Genomic DNA, 15,386 nt, shown 5'->3' on the forward strand with positions numbered 1-15,386 from the left:
CTCCTGCAGCTGTCCGTCCTGAGGTTGTCACAAAAGGAAGAGCTTGGTCCTGCCCTTGGTTGCATGACACAAATCTCCCTGGGTCGCATGCAATACCTGATTTCACCAGGATGGTGGCAATGGGTAACATGTACTGGAAACAAGAACCAAATCATTATTTGTCATGCCAGCAGATTCAATAGGCAGTGAGCTAAGGTTTTCAAAGCGACCTCAGCCAGCATGGATCCTTAGCAATGCCTCAAAAGGGATGTTGCTGGGAGTCATTCCCACTGTGGTGTTAGAAACACAAAACACCAGAGCAGTTTGCTAAAGCCTGGTAACCAGAAAGACTAAAAGTGAACAGCCCTAGTCTCACTGACCACATGGATGGGAGTGAGAAAGGTGAACAAAGAGGATCAATCAAGCACTAGGTAGGTGAGTGGATGGATAGATGGCATGGGATATATAAATATATTATATAATGAAAAACTTTGCTGAAGTAACTAACTGGTCCCTGGTGGTCAGTCCCAGTGGAAAGGCCAAGGGTGGATGGTGCATAGATACTGAACTGCCTACCAGAGCAAGGCTGAAGATATACTGGCCAGGAGATTGTGGGGAAAGCTTGTACTACCACTGCTTGTACTTAGATAAACAGAAGTCTTCAGTCTCTGGAGCGATCATTTGAGCAGCTCTCACCCATGCTAGACTCACTAGCGAATAAAAAGGTTTTAAAGAAAAAAAAATCTGTAGACAAAATGCTCAGCTGATGCTAGGAGGCTTAACAAAATACAAATACGTTAGCAAAGAGCCTTAATGTGAAAGCCGTTATCACTACACAAAATGGGTTTCCTAGAGAGACGCTGCCTTTGGAGAACAGAGGCTGACATGTCTCCGCTGTGTGCCTAAATTTGCCACGCTTTGCTCTCTCTTCCTCTTTCAACTCGACGGAACTTTCTCCCCGGAGCATCGTTTTGCTGCTGCTTCTCCATGAAGGCAGGAGCAGCAAGAAGAGAGTGCTGTTGTTCTGGCACTGGCAGTCTGTGGGCGATGGGGAATCATGACAGGCTGAGAAAGCACTGTGTCCCTGTCTCAGACAGGGCAGGGGCAAGGTGGTTGTGACTGGGAGATTGCTCCTCAATGTTGCTGCAATCGAGAGAGAGAAAGGATAGTGAATATTCCCTCCACCAGATGGGCAGCCAAAACCCAGGAACTAGTTGCAGAAGCCACAGAGAAAGGGTGGTGGGATCCAGGTTTTATTCCAAACAGGGGGGCGGGGACACGAGTGCTGGATTTCAGCAAACTCAAGAAAAGATCAAATGACCAAATATTAGCCAGTAATGTGGACCTTTTCATTGCTCAGCTGCCCAAATAATATCTTTGAGTAGCCCCAGAACAAGTAACATGGCACATGTCATTGCATATACCATCAAGCACGTTGGGAATGAGGAATGATTCCTAATCCAGGCCAAAATCCCAGCAGGTACCTTCCTACAAAACGATGCACTCGACAGAGCTGTAGGGTGCTGATTACTGGGCTAAGTGGCCCTTTAACCAACATTAACCTAATTGCTGGCTGATAGATTGCATAGCTGGAACATATGGTGAGTCATTACAGTCTCGGAATTCAGTCTGCCCACAGAGCCCTTCAGAGGGTCCTTTTATCCGGATTCATCTTTAAAAGGCAGCTCTCATGCTAACACTTGCTGTTATCTGCCTAGGATAAATGTTTTAATGATGTTAACAAACTTTGAAAGCTTAAGAGCTGTAATTAGAATTGTCATTATAAAATCAGGGTTTCATACCATCAAAGGAGGGTAGTTTTATAATCTCCCATCCCTGATTTCAAAAGTAAAATACTACAGTTTTAGAGCATAATGGACAGAAATCACTATGTCTTACAATGGTGTTAGTGCACTGCTTTGAGTCATTGATATAATAACATAATAATAATACTTTGCACTTCGGTAGCATCTTTCAACCAGTGATCTGAAAGCACTTTACAAACCCGAAGGCTATGTCTACGCTCAGAGCTAAGGGTGTGAATGTGTTGCTCACGTGTACACACCCTTGTGCTAGCGCTCATCGAGCTGGTGTGAGTACAAAAAAGCAGCATAGCCAGGGTAGCTCTGGTAGTGGTGGCACGACTGAGCTGTGCCAAGTACAAACCCACCTGAAACCGTGGATAGACACTTGGCATGGTTCAGCCAATGCTCCAAGGCTGCCTCCCATGCTACCACAGCCAAACTGATATTTATACTCACATTAGCTTAATGAGAATGAGCATGAGTATGTGTACATGAAGAGCAGCATCCCACCCCGACTTCGAAGTGTAGACGTAATCTGAGCTGCTCACAGTCCCCCCCAGTGAGAACAGTAGATGATGTTGTTATCCTTATTTTAGGGATGTGGAAACTGAGATATAGAGAGATTAAAGTAACTGGCCTAAACTGACACAGCAAATGAAGGGAAGACCTTGGAATAGAACTCAAAAGTCCTGACGTGCAGTCTCCTGCTCTAACCATTGACCTATATTATTTAAAATAATGGATCTTCCCAGCCTGAAATCTCTTCTCCCTACCTCCTGGAGTGACTGAAACCCCCATTTCAGTTTACAGTACCAGCATCGCTGACCTGAGCGGCAGGTAACTGAGATGGACTTAGACTTCACTCAGTGTTTATGAGCGAATAGTCAGGGGAATATGATCAGGGCTAAGCTGGACTATCCAAAGGGGAACTCAAGCTGAATGTAATCCACCAGAGCTCCAGAGCTCACCAGAACAAGTCTCCTTTGCCCTGGCCTTACAGACAAGTTTATCTTGCTGAGCAGTTCGCTATCCTTTCCGCAAAATCTGTATTTAGTCCATGTGAAAGGAATTGAGTCCCCAGGAACAATGTACTTTAGCTAGAGACAGCACAGAAACAACTCAGGTAGTGGCTGGGTCACTTCCAGGCATGAAAGGGGAGCTCATTCTTCATGGCCTGCCTCCTGGGACTGCCAGCAAGGGGTGAATTAAAGCCAACTGCTTTTAGTGACAGACACGTCCTCTCCTTTGGGAACTAGACTGAGACCCACCAAACTCCTTTCACTCAAGCCATCAAAGAACAACCACTTTCAGCGGCTACAGACCCTGGGACAGATTTATTCTCAGTCCCTTGGGTTTCTCCTCTCTCTCTCCGACTTGCTCCGAAAGTGCGGCACTGTATCTGTATTGGCTGCCAGAGCACCTTGCCAGTGCAGCAAAGATTACTTAGTAAAAGAAGTTGCTTTACATATTCCATCTTGCGCACTCTGCATGAATGCACCCCCTACTCTCGTAGGCATATTGGCACCTTGGCTAAAATAAAATAGAACTTCCACAAAAAAACCCCAAGCTGAAATGGGGACATGTGTCACTTTGGGAGGTTTATTTGCCTGTCCTCTGTTACATGCCTATTTTCTAATTTTCGGCTGACATTTTTCTCACTGAAATAAATGAATTGACTCCAGTGGAGGCCTATTCGGATTAAACTGCTGTCACCGCCTCATGCACCTAACAAATGGTTGCCTGCAGCCAGCAGCGCGGGATGCATTCCAACCGGAGGGGGGGAGAGGTGGAAAGGCTGAGGGTAAACAGCAAGGTGCTCATCAGAAAAGTTGCTTAGCAAAGCAGGAGCCATGGCGCAGAAGGAAACAAAATGCTTAATAAACCTTTAAAAGGGCCGGTTAATCCCTGGGATGAAATCCAAGTGCGTGATCCTTAGCTGGTGTAAACTGGCTCAGCACCATTTAAGTCAGAGGAGCTACATCAGTTTACAGCCACTGAGGATCTGGTCTGCAAGGCATTGCCGCAGTTCTGCAGAGCAGGGAGGAGAGAGGCAGGCAGTGACTTGAGCACATCTCTGACTCACAGGCTGACTGTGCTTTTGTTTTCATCAGGAAGAACAGGCCTTCTGAAGGGCTGCTAGATCGGGTGCTGTACACCAAGATGCCATGAAACCAAAGGCACCCACTAGTGGTGAACTCTAAGAGCTGGGCTGAATTCACTTACTGCTCTGCGATGACGTACTGCTCCTGCAGGGGAGTGCACTGCACCCCTGCCACCTGCACGTTGTGGGCAATCTCGGAGAAATCCAGCCCCAGGTTCACGCCATGGATCGTCACCCGTGTCCCTCCTTCTGGGGGCCCTGACACTGTCAGGATCTGGAGAGGAAACAAAATACAGCATCTGCATTACTATCGCCTCCTGGCAGGTGCCTTGAGCCTGCTCATGTCCTGGCCATGACCAGGTCTGGAGGGATCCGTCGAAGGGCTAGCAGCTGTAACCAACCGACTGGCAGCCTATTAATGCTGCAGACAGGAGGGGAGATTATCCTGCCAACTTCTCCTCACCGTTTCCCACCAGCAGAGGCTGAAGAGATGCAGTGTGGTAGGAAAGAGCTAATCCATTGCACTTCCTCACAGCGACTCTGCTCCTGCAGCAATAGGGGTGTGTGGGACTGCGTGAAGGTAAGTCAGCACAGCTGCGTGCAGGACGCTTGCACAGACCTTTGGCGTGATCCCACAGCACTGACCCGCCGGTGACTTACTGTGCATATAGGCACCATTAGGGGCTGCCATTTGCCTCTTCAGCCATTGTAGGAGTAATGCCAATTAATTCATCAACACAGGGAAATTATGGGGAAGTGACCTGGGGATCCTTTCAGACCCATTGGGATTTGCAGATAGAACTTGTTTACAGCACAGTAGTTCATTCACACAAACACCTTGGCTTTACCACATCAGGACCTAGGAGAGTCTTTGGGTGGTTTCCCCACAAAGCCCAGTGCTTCCTTCACCTATTTTGCTGTACAATGAATTTTATCGCTCAAGTTGAACACAAGCACTGAACACTGCAACCTACACCATTTCCACCTGGCTCCTTGGCCAGAGACTCCCATCCTCATCCCAAGTCCAGCACACCTCTCTCACTTCCATGCCCCGTATCATGCCCAGACATCTTGCAATAGTCATGGGAGCCAGTGTCTGTGCCTACTGTGCCGGAACCGAAGATGGCCAGAGTGCTGCAGCTGGCAGAGGCCTGAACAATATTAACAGCAGAAATGTCTGCTAAAAAGATAGGATCAGCTCCCTTTTTATAGACTTATATATAAGATCATAACCTTAAAGTAGTGGGCTGCTGCTATGGAGAACTTCATTACGTTCTGCCTTGGACGGTCTCTGAATTTTAATACCAGATTTTATTAGTGAGTGAGGCAACGAGAAGCACTTCAAACAACTCTTTGAAATGCTAAAGGCTGAGGAGTACATTCTAAAGATGTCCATTTATAGCGTACCTCAATCACGATTGCCTCTGTTCCAATTGCAATAGGATTTCATTAAAGATCACTCCCCCTCCCCAACCAGTAGCCTGCACTAGGATAGTGAGAGGCCATGGGATTGGGACTCAAGAGTCCTCGGTTCTGTTCCTGGCTTTTCCACTGGCTTGCTGTGAGGCCTTGGGAAAGTCTCTGTGCCTCAGGTCTTTGTCTGTAAAATGGGGATAAGGATAGAGACTCTCCATTTGTGAAGCACTTTGAGACGGATGGTAAAATCGTTAGTTAAGACCAAAGGATTTTTATTAACGCAAGATTAACTTAATCCCCAGCCTTTGGTTACCAGCTTCAGCTTTCTGACTCTCCCATCATCTTACCCAACTTTTCTGACCAGCTGCCCACTTCCCGCAGGAGCTCAGAACAGCTTTGTAGGTGGGATCTGCATTGTAAGTACATGGAAGGAGATGAAATGTAATACATGAACGCTGATAATCATTCGTGTTGGCAAATATGGAATATTCCACTGTTTCAGTAGCCCATCAAAGCAGCTCTCATTAAAATCCCTGCATATCATGTTCTATTACATCCCCTGGCTACAGATTTAATTGGCATGTGCCCCACCCCGTGACCTCTATGGATGATCCCTTTTTAAACCTCTCCACTTACCTAACACTGGCCTCCTCACATATCAACTACCAGCTGTGCAGAAGCCTTCTTCTCTGCAGCGTCTGCTGCTTGGAATAGCCTCTCTGTATCTTTCTATCTAATTTTTCTGTTTCCTGTCTCCTTTCAAATGTCAGCTGAAATTACTTCTTTTCTCCCTCACTTATGCTTAATTTCTCTCCCTTCACCTCTGCTCCTATTTATTATTAACTCTGAAGCTGTATTATTTAATTTGGAAAATGTTCTGGGCTGCAACTTGCTATATAGACCATACGATATACAGCTGCATTGTATTTTAAAATACCTTTCTCTGCACTGCCTATGCCTCAATTTCTCTCTCTTTGCAGTCTGGGTTTTATGACTGAAGGCTTTAATTTATTCACTATACAGTGTCTGTTGCACCGCTGCTTTCTGCAACTCATACCACATAGCATGTCTTGTACCACTTAGCTCTGCAAAGCACTGTGTTCCCAAAGAAGACACTATAAAAAAATCAAGTTGTATTGTATTATATTGAACATTGAGAGCCTGGGCTGCTAATGTTTACACTGCTAGTTACACATAACCAGAACACAATTCTTGACAGTTTACTTTCCTTATGACTGTAAATTAATTTAAACCCTATTTATTGCAGTATTTACACTACGGGATGTGTTGACTTATCACACATCCAAAAAACACCCCTGTGGCTTGCCATTTTCTGACCCAACTGCAACCGACAAAACCAGAATGTGTTGCCAAACAAAACAACATTTTTTTTTAATTTTGATAATGTCCTGACCTGGAAAATGCCTGAACCAGAATTCCATTCGACCTCGATTTTAGGGGCGGCTAATTGAACAGTTTTGAAATAACTGTGCCAAAGAGCAGCCCCAGGGTTAGAACAGATGCATTCAATTAATTACAGCTGGGGAGATTCAGTCAAAACCACAGAAAGGAGCAAAGTCTTAGAGGTCCAGTTGTGCAGAACTTTGGTGACCTCCTCTGAGCAGAACTGGACCTTCCTGTGCACTGCACGACACAGTTGGACTTTGGGTTATTTTTTTACATACCATGTTCAGACTCTATACTTATGTGGATGCACAACCCAATTATACACAGCAAGTCTGACCCGAGGCTGCTGCTGACATCACAGTCTCTCGAATTTCAGCAACAGCCAACACTTGGAGGATGCATGAACTGGAGACAGGAGATTCTCATTAGGAATAATCTCATTTTCTGTTCTGAGATGCAGGAGGAAACAGTCCCAATGTAACAAGACCATCTCATTCTATTTAATACCTCTCCCCATGTGTCTACATTGTTATACTATGCTCATCACCATGGTATTTTAGTTATCTCTTACTAAGACAAATCCTGACTGTCTCTGGAACATCTGTTATTAATTAAAATTGGGATTGGGAGTTAGCACTCCTGGGTTCTGTTCCCAGCTCTGCAACTACCTCATTCTGTGGCCTGAGCAAGTCACTTCCCTGCTCTCTGTCTCAGTTTCCCCATCTATAAAATGGGACATTGATGCTGCTCCTTTCATGCAAAGCATACAGAGACTATTAGGTGAAAGCATAATTTTTTTGCATTTGCATAGATCCTATCTTCATAAAAGGGCAGGCATATAACCAAGTGACAGGAGAGATGACATTATAAAGCCTAGGGTAGCTGCACCAGTGCAAACTCCTACTGTACACAGGCAAAGCCACTGTTCGCACTAGTGCTGCTTACTCCAGCTTGGAACCAGGATAAGCTGTAGCAAAGCAAATCATCGCTTACCCTGTTTGCACTGGTGTGGTGACACGGCGGCTGGAATCAGGGCAAATCCTCAGTGCCGGTCACTGCATTCTGCACTGCCCAGCCTTCTCCTGGGCAGTTCAGATATTAGGGGTCCATTACCCCTGTAAGGGGTCAATATTCAAGTTTACTATTTTAAATGGCGTTATCAAGCAGTTCAGTTTAAAACACAAACACTGGATTAGTTTATAATAAAAAAAAGATGATTTAACTACACAGAGAGAGAGAGAGAGCACTTAAATGAGAACAAGCATAAGGTATTAAAGTCAGAAATGATTACAAGAGAAATAAAGATAAAACATTTCTGGTAGCTAAAACTTAACAAGCTGGACTTGGTTCAAGGTAAAATCCTTACCACAGATCGCAGCAACAGGGCTGATCAAATTCTCAGGTCAGGAACTCCCTCAAGTCAGAGGGCTGGTTCCTTTGTAATATTAGATGAAAGGGAGATGGGGAGAGAAAGCTCAGGGTGCTTTTGCCCCTCGCTTCTACAGTCGTCACCCTCCGAATTGCATTTTCCTGAGGGTTACCCCTGATAAAGTGCCTTCCAGCTGTGAGGACAAAGACATGGAATTTTATGGTGAAATAAGTTCCAGGTTGTTTGCTAAAATGCAGATCGACCTGTTCCTGCCTCACTTTGTTGCCAAAGAGTGGCCAATTGACCACTGACTGCCAATTAACTATGATGACAACCCAGTTCACGCCGTCCGCAGACTTGTCTGGTAAACATACATTAGTCATCATTTCAGCTTATGTTCTTAACTCTTAATACAAATTTCGTACATACATTACACAACAATATTGATGCTCAATGTGTTATTAGTTTTTAAATGATACCTCACAAGGTATATTGTGCACAAAGATTACAATAATGTGTAGGGTATGAATACGGGGTGCTCTGGGTCACAGATAGGTATTACTGCACCTATTTTGTAGACAGGGAAACTGACACAGAGAGCAGAAGTGTCTTATCTAGGGTCACCCCACAAATCAGTGGCAGAGCCAGGACAAGAACCCAGAAGTTATGACTTCCAGTCACCCTTATGCTAACCATCAGACCCCATTCCCCACTCAGAGCAGGGAATGGAACCCAGGAATCCCGATTCCCAACCCTCCTGTCCTTACCTATCATTAGAAAGTGTTCCCTCCCCTAAGGTAGGATCCAGTTTCTTTAGCATCATTAATGTTTCCTGTCACCCCTGTTGGGGTGGTTCACTATTTTCAATGTAAAACAACACAGAACTACAAAGAGACGGGTCTGTGTGTGGGATGGAGATGTGTCTTACAGCTGACTCTAAGGATGTCTTTGCTACAGTCAGAGGTGAGCCAGACAGTCCTGCAGTATAAGTGACTATCATACCCCATCACACTCAGCATCAAAGACACAAGGAAAAAGATAGAGTCCCAGCCACGCAAAGAGTGGCAAAAAAAATTACCAAAGTGTCATTTACCTTTTTTTTTTTTTTTTTATTATGTTCTAAGCTAGCTGGATCCCAGCTGATGAGCCCATCAGGGACCCAGCACATAAGCATTCCTAGCTCCTCATCCCGGCATGATCCCTCTTTGTCTCTGTCTTAGCTGATAGCACATTCAGAACCTAATTGTTATCTCAGCAGAGCAACTCCATTATCCAGCCTGACACTACCCCCCTTAGCTGTTTGTTGCAGTGATGTTATATTAATGAGGCCTGCAAATAAATGAATAGAAGATCAGAGAGCTGCTTGTTCTCAAGAAAACTGATTTTTTATTTTTTTATCACAGAGGCTGCAGACATTAAGGAAGTTTTATGCTGTTAAAGAAGGGACACTGCCGATGGAGGCAAGAGCATGGACTCAGGTCCTATAAACGGAAGGACTGTATGTTAACTATAATTCATTTCCTTTCGTTTCAGTGACAATATGGTTTCTCCTTGGCATTTACACATTCCCCTGTGATACTGGGAACCTGGATGCAAGAGCACTGTGCTAGGATATGAGAATGAGAGAGGGAAGCTAATGGCAAATTGGATAAACGATGAAGAGTCTTTCAGTGAGAATGATCCAAGAGCTCAGTTACACAGTCCAGTATAGGGGGCCAAACTCGGCACTCTATCCCACTGGTGCAACCTTGTTGAACCTGGCACTAAGAGTCTGCCTGTAGGCTCCCCTAAAACTCAGACCCCTGAAAATGGAACACATTGATTTGTCAGCACACGCAGAATCGTATCTTCTGCTCGTGTCAAGCTCAAAGTCCACTTAGGTCAATCCCCTAACATTCCCTGGAGAGACTCCTCATGCCTCCAGCTTTGAAGGAGACACGCAGGCCAACCAATCTGCAATAACCACAGCTAAGCTATGCTTTCTTTTCTTTGGACGGAGACCGCCAATATTACTTTCCAATTTGGACAGTGATAAAATATTCTATGGTAGTGCCCAGCCCACAGCTAGCATGAACACTGCAGGGATGGAATCTCCAGCTCAGAACATGAGCAGCTTAGCTGCAAGTTGTTTTGTGGTTTTATTTCTCCTGCTTAACTCAAGGAGAAGAAAATAAGACTCCTTAAATGTTACAACTGTCTGAATCATTTAGTATGAGGGAAACTGCCGGCAGAGCCTATTTTAGTCCTGGCGCCTTGTAACCCAGCCTTGTGCAAACAGTACAAATGCTTGTGGGAAAGAGAGGGAGTTGCATTCTGTTGAAGGGGGAGAGGGGAGAAATGTATTTATTGTTAAAAGATTACTGAAAAATAAAAAAGGAAACAAAATGCCTCTGAGATAAAAGATCTCTGAACCCATCAGGCTGGCAGAACAGGGGTTAGCATCAGATGGCATCAGACGGAAGCAAGCAGGTGGTGCTCTCAATTCAATGGCTACATAACCAAGATGACATTCACCCCTGGGCAAAGCAGCAGAGCACAAGGCCTCTGCACCACTTAATTTCACCTTAAGTCTAAATTTAAGCATATGCTTAAGGGTTTTGCTGAATCTGGACCTCAGTAAACCCAAGGGCCTTAAACCATGGTTCAGTGGGAGTTATGAGCCACAGGACTCCAGAGTGTTTGTGTCCAGAGTGAATTTCGCACAGGGAATAATTGTTGTTGGTGCCTTGAAAGGTTTTTGTTAATTTAAACTAAAAAAAGGCATGCATGGAATTAACAGACACTGGCCTGCGGAAATTCTGCAGCCATGCCTCCCGAGCCAAGGCTGCTGCAGGTTAGAAAAACTTCCAGGCTGGCAGTGCCTCCTGGTTATTAGAAAACAAGTCAAATGAGCTTGGGGATGTCTGAGTAGTCCCACAAGGACATCTCACCTAAGATCAAGCATGGAGCCCCTTCCTCGGGTGATCCAGTTCTGGTTCAACCAGTCCTAGACGATTAGTACAGGCCTTCGCCCATTGGGGGTAGGCAAGCAGAGTACCATGTTGCTATGTGAGGTGAATCTTTGGAGTAAGCCCTTACAAACTAAAGTTCATTCTATCAAGGCACATGTAATAAAGCCAGGGCTTTGTCCTTTTCCAATTTCCCCACTCCCTCCACCAATGTGTTTGTACACCAGATGGTTGCCCCAGAGGTGCATTGGTGCATGTTCCATATTCTGTACGGTGCTTTGAGATCAGTGATGCTGAAAAGGCATGGTGGAAAAATAATACATTATTCAGTCGCCAGTGAAATCAGCCCATCCTTGTAGATTGGGTAAGGTTATAGCACAAGCTATTCCCTCACAATATCTGGGGCACTCAGGAGATAACCATTTTGGATTCCTGCCTGTGGACACAAGTATCTAACTCTATGGTGATAACTGGAAGAAACGTAAACGCAGACACTGAGTGTACACACACGTGCATGTCCATATATGCACCTATTGAGGTGGCTGAGCTCCAGCAGAAGGGTGAGCTGGAGAGAAATTCATGTTCAGACATTCAAATGTTAGCTAAGGAGAATATTGCTAGATGAGAGACTTTTTCACTTGCCCATACTAGAATCTCATATATTTCACTTGACAAGGCCATATTCTGCTATGTTACACCAGCATAAACCCTGAGCAGCTCCACTGAAGTCAAATGCGTTACTTCAGATTTGCAAAGAGAAGAATATAGCCTCTTCTCTCTTTCACCCTGCTGGAAAATGTAACATTGCCTGAATCCTCCTTTTCTGTTGAGGTTAATGTTTCTCATGATCTTAACCTGCAGGGAGTTAGTGAGCTTACATAGAGCTGGAGAAAGCATTAAATAGGAAACCAACAAAAACCTGTCACAATGGTTCAGGAGTCCTGTCGCATTTCAATTTGCCAAGGGTTTCCTTTTCTCTAGGTTGAGCTGACTATGAGCTCAGATGCACCCTGGTGGCTGCTGTCAGGGACAGCCATCAATGGTTCCAAGGCAAATCTTATTACAGCGAGGATGCTGGGGAAAAAAAGAGTGACTGATGAGCTCCTAACCTGGCTTTTATACAAATCAAGAGACTCTTGGACTGTCCCTGTTGCGGAAGGCCTAGAACCACTCTCCTGGGGAGGGTCTGTCAAAATCAAGCTACAGCCTGTAAAATAATCCCAAACTGATGTTTGATTTAGGAGAGGCAGCAATCCCTGAACTCATTCACCAAACTCGGCTGCTTGATTTCTTAACCTGCTGATCTCTTTGTACAATCAGCACCGCCATTATCCTTGCTTTTCTATAGCCCTGCAGACCTAGTACATTTTAGTCTCTAAAAACCAGCAGTGGTGAAACTGCACAGAGATGGGGATGCAAGATTTTTTCAGCTAAAGTTGTGATTTCATTGGCAGGAAGGATCTGGAGAGGGCCACATACCAGGCTCCAACCAACAACGCATGACATGATAGGGCCCAAGTATGAAATCACCCATGTTTTCATAAGACAGACAGGATGGGGAGAGTTGGGGAGGTGGGGTACTGAACTGGGGTGGCGACCAGAATCTCTGCCAGAGACGCAACATACAGCAGCTATTTTTAGTGCACTAGCTCAAACCCTGCTACCACAAGTCAGCTCTACCTAGGCTGGGAGACTCCCTTCCAGCTGCAGTGTAGACTTACACACAGAGACCTTGAGCACAGGACTGGTAGGTTAGGATTTCCTTACCAACTCCTCTGTGGCCTAAGACCAGTCAAATCTTTAGGCCACATTCAGCCCTGGTGCAACCCCACAAATCTACCCTAGTGCTTAATGCTTGTTTTCTCCCCTCCCTCTCAGACAAAGGAGGATAATGATATTTACCTGGCTCACCAGGGGTTGTGACCATTAGCTAAAGTCTGCGAAGTGTTCAGTAGAGAAACAGCATCATGTAAATGGTAAATATTATTGTGTTTTTAGAAAAGCCTTGTGTCTGTTTCTTCTCACAATTGATGATGGAGTGAAATTAATCAGAACCTGACACCTTATAATAATAAGTGGCCTTTCTTGTCAAAAAGTAACAAATTGAAGCATGAACCCACCACCACCACTGAAAGCACAAGGAGGGAGAGGAATAATTTAAAGGGGAAGAGATGAAATGAGGAAAGTGAATCTGAGGAACAGCTTCCGAACCATCACAGGTGTTAGTCTGTAGTGTGTCCTACAAAGGGCAGTAGTGAAAGCACCAGCTTATGTGAGACACCTCAGTCTACACGAGACAGCTGCAGGAGCTTGGATTCAAGCTAACAATAGCAGTGAAGACAGTGCAAGCTTTAAGGCAGGCTATGAGTGGAGTCCATAACCAGGGTCTCTGCTGGGCTTGTACTATCATGCTGAAGGCCGTGCTGTGGTGTCTGCACTGCTATTGTTACTCACACTGGCTGGATTCAAGCTAGTTTGGGTAGGCTAGCTTGTGAAAAGCTTTTGCTGTGTAGATATACCCCTAAAATCCTGGGATCAGAGAAAGCACTGCAGAGTAGACTCAAGAGAACACACCCTGATTTCAGCCAGCCACTGATGTACCTGCACCCATGCAAACCCTCAGTGTAGACAGGCAACTGGTACTTGTCCTAGGGCAGGTTATTCCTAGTTAAAACCAGGCTAAGCTGCACCATTACAAATGGCTGCTTGCAGGGCTGCCGGGGGGGGGAGGAGGGGGCAAGTAGAGCAATTTGCCCCAGGCCCCACGGGGGCCCCCATGAGTTTTTCAGGGCCCCTGGAACAGGGGGTCCTTCTGCCCCGGGACCCGCTGCCAAAGTGCCAGGTCTTTGGCGGCAATTCGGCAGTGGGGGCTCCCCGTCGCTGAAGGCCCCAGGCCCCCTGAATCCTCTGGGCGGCCCTGGCTGCTTGTAGCAGCTTGCCTTGTCTACACCAAGGGTTTGAACTGATGGCAGTAATGGCCAGCGCAGTAAAGACTTTCTCCTTCTAACTTCTATGAGTGTGTGAAAGAGTATCTCACATTTTAATTTGTTAGTAAGTTGAACCCAGCTCTGCAGACTAAACAGATACGCTTAGCCATCCATTTAATGAGAACATAACGGCCATACTGGGTCAGGCCAAAGGTCCATCTAGTCCAGTATCCTGTCTTCCAACAGTGGCCAATGCCAGGTGCCCCAGAGGGAATGAACAGAACAGGTAATCCTCAAGTGATCCACCTCCCTGTTGCCCATTCCCAGCTTTTGGCAAACAGAGGCTAGGGACACCATTCCTGCCCATCCTCGCTAATAGCCATTGATGGACCTATCTAGTTCTTTTTTGAACCCTGTTTATGGTCTTGGCCTCAAAACATCCTTTGGCAAAGAGTTCCACAGGTTGACTGTGTGTTGTGTGAAGGAATACTTCCTTATATTTGTTTTAAACCTGCTGCCTAGTAATTTCATTTGTTGACCTCTAGTCTTGTGTAATGAGGAGTAAATAACACTTCCTAATTTACTTTCTCCACACCACTCATGATTTTATAGACCTCTATCATATCACCCCTTGGTCGTCTCTTTTCCAAGCTGAACAGTCCCAGTCTTTTAATCTCTCCTTATATGGAAGCCATTCCATACCCCAATCATTTTTGCTGCCCTTTTCAGACGCTTTCCAGTTCCAATATATATATTTTTTGAGATGGGGTGACCACATCTGCATGCAGTATTCAAGATGTGGGCATACCATGGATTTATAGAGAGGCAATATGATTTCCATTCTAACCTCTGAAACACACAAATACATGGCATTGTTCTATGACTATCTGTATCAAAATTTAAACACTGAGGGCCTGGGGTCTGATCGGCACATAGAACTTGTACACCTAGATGTTCTAATGGTCCCCTCTAGCCTTAAACTCTGTGATTCTAGGACAATGATTTATTTCAAGTAGTACAACCCCCCTGCGTGAACAAACTTATTTTGATGTAAACCAGACTTATATTGGTTTAGCATAAGGCCACTAAGAACAGCTCTCTGCTAAATAGAAAATAAGCCACTCAAACCGTAAAAATGAATTTGCAGGGTTTAACTAAATCTATTTAAAACTGATTCAGGTGAAAATGGTGCAGCTTGTGGGTAGACAAGGCCTTCATTAAATTGGTGCAAGTCTGTGCGCTGAGAAGGCCTGATTGTCCCTTGTGCAGCCATTCTGATTTGGTAACATTTTATGCCCACTTTACATTCATTTTGCACAGGTGCAGATGGCAACACATAGTGCAGGGCAATGGAAAATAAGACCCTACATTTGTATTAGAAACCAGCTAAGCAAGAAATCAAAGGCTTCCTGGATCCAACACTCTGATCTGGCC

At 45.2% G+C, this 15,386-nt stretch overlaps 1 protein-coding gene across 1 annotated transcript in view; it reads right to left on the minus strand.

Annotated features, from left to right (window-relative positions):
• Nucleotides 1-15,386, minus strand: part of PLXNA2 (plexin A2) — a 334,324-nt gene that overhangs the window by 70,516 nt on the left and 248,422 nt on the right. The window contains 1 exon segment of the mRNA XM_030561685.1: nt 4,008-4,159. Coding sequence (XP_030417545.1) covers nt 4,008-4,159 — 152 coding nt within the window.

Source organism: Gopherus evgoodei, chromosome 4 (genome assembly GCF_007399415.2).
Source record: "Gopherus evgoodei ecotype Sinaloan lineage chromosome 4, rGopEvg1_v1.p, whole genome shotgun sequence".
Classification (NCBI taxonomy): Eukaryota; Metazoa; Chordata; order Testudines; family Testudinidae; genus Gopherus; species Gopherus evgoodei.